The 1,507-nt window shown below is 44.4% G+C and overlaps 1 protein-coding gene across 1 annotated transcript; it reads left to right on the top strand.

Moving 5' to 3' along the window:
* Positions 1–263: 263 nt before the first annotated feature.
* LOC137943103 (zinc finger protein ZAT12-like) lies at positions 264–767 on the top strand. The gene has a single exon (XM_068788798.1). It carries the CDS (start codon positions 264–266, stop codon positions 765–767), a length of 504 nt encoding a protein of 167 aa, XP_068644899.1.
* The last annotated feature ends 740 nt before the right edge of the window (positions 768–1,507 follow it).

Here is a 1,507-nt window from a genome sequence, read left to right as displayed (position 1 = left end):
GGGATTCTCCAGAAACAGAAATTTCCGAATTCTTCTGTGTCTGGAGATAATCTTTTGTGTGTTGGGACTCGTGTGGTCTTTACTTGAGCCTTGAAGCTTATAAATATATATTGGACACCCTCCTCTTCTCCATCAAATTCCATTCCCTTCCCTCCTTCCCTCATCGACCGAGTCTTTTGTGTTTTGTTTCCTTCCTGAACAGCTCGCAGACGAAATCGATTCAAACCTTGTTTTCAAATCAGTGATTCTTTGAACAGATCATAATGGTGGCTAAGCGGTGCAGAGAGGAACACGGAGAGGTGGAGATAACGGGCAACGTCGCGAACACCCTGATGCTTCTCTCCAGCGGGAGTACTCTCCACGATTCTACGACTCATAGCTGGTCTTCGACCTCCTCTTCCGGTAGGGTATTCGAGTGCAAGACCTGCAACCGACAGTTCCCGTCCTTCCAAGCGCTCGGCGGCCACCGGGCGAGTCACAAGCGGGCGAGGCACGGGGACGATGCCAATGACAGGGCCTCGCCTGGGTCTCACGCCAGCCCCAAAGTCCACGAGTGCTCCATCTGCGGGACGGAGTTCGCCATGGGACAGGCCCTGGGCGGCCACATGAGGCGGCACAGAGCTGAGATCGCTGATCCCTTCTCCGTCACGAAGAAGGCCAACACCACCACCAAAAGGCTCTACCTGGATTTGAATTACCCGCCCTTGGATAACCTCGGAGATTTTCTGGGCATCGGATTAGTGGGTAAATTCCCCATGGTTCACTGATGTAATTTTTCGTTTTTTGTTGTTGTTCATTATATTTATTCACCCTTCACCCAGTTCTATGCATTCGTGAGTATGCTTATCTACTCATCGGAGATGTTTAGCTTTTTGCTTTTATGAGATTCTTTTATTGAATTTCCTTTTAGGAGATATTAGATATTAGATATTAGGTTGTACTCTGTATAGTTTTTGTCTGGATGGTCGATGCTATTAATAAAACCAGTTTTTTAGGAAACTTATCGATCGATTTCTAGTTTTTGAGGAGATACTTTTTGTTTATATTCAATGTTCTTAGCTTCCTCAAATTAATAGATTAGGAACTCAAAATGCCAATTGCAGTAAACTGAAGTAGTCGTCGCTGTAGTGAACATAACAACAGACTTCCACACTAATAAAGAGGAAATTAATGGAGTCATTCTGGTGGGTTTTGGAGAAATAAGCTTACGAAAGACCAGTGCATATGGTTCTTTAAGACAAGAACTGGATGGGTTTTCTGGGAACGGTGAAAACATAGAAATAATTGAGCTAACTTGGTGCATCGTTCATCTACATTTATTTCCTGAGCGAGCAACTCTTGAGCTTAAAGTTTCTGCTCTGTGACTGGATTTCCTTTTCCATCAATGTCCTGTACTGGAAGAGGCTGGCTGATTTAATGCCAAGTGTTTCAGTTACCCTCCCAAGAGTTCTCTTTCCTTTTTATTTCTGATTTCATCCGTTTTATTTGAAGGACTACGCGTCTGTTT

The sequence above is a fragment of the Aristolochia californica genome, unplaced genomic scaffold (genome assembly GCF_029961685.1).
Source record: "Aristolochia californica isolate CCGP_79_NKW_82.1479 unplaced genomic scaffold, dmAriCali1.0.hap1 SCAF_10, whole genome shotgun sequence".
In the NCBI taxonomy this organism is placed as follows: Eukaryota; Viridiplantae; Streptophyta; class Magnoliopsida; order Piperales; family Aristolochiaceae; genus Aristolochia; species Aristolochia californica.
This window is presented reverse-complemented; position numbering and strand designations above follow the sequence as displayed.

Bases quoted from the DNA above. Each gene is read 5' to 3' on its own strand.
- LOC137943103 (XM_068788798.1), top strand. From the start codon at position 264: ATGGTGGCTAAGCGGTGCAGAGAGGAACACGGAGAGGTGGAGATAACG.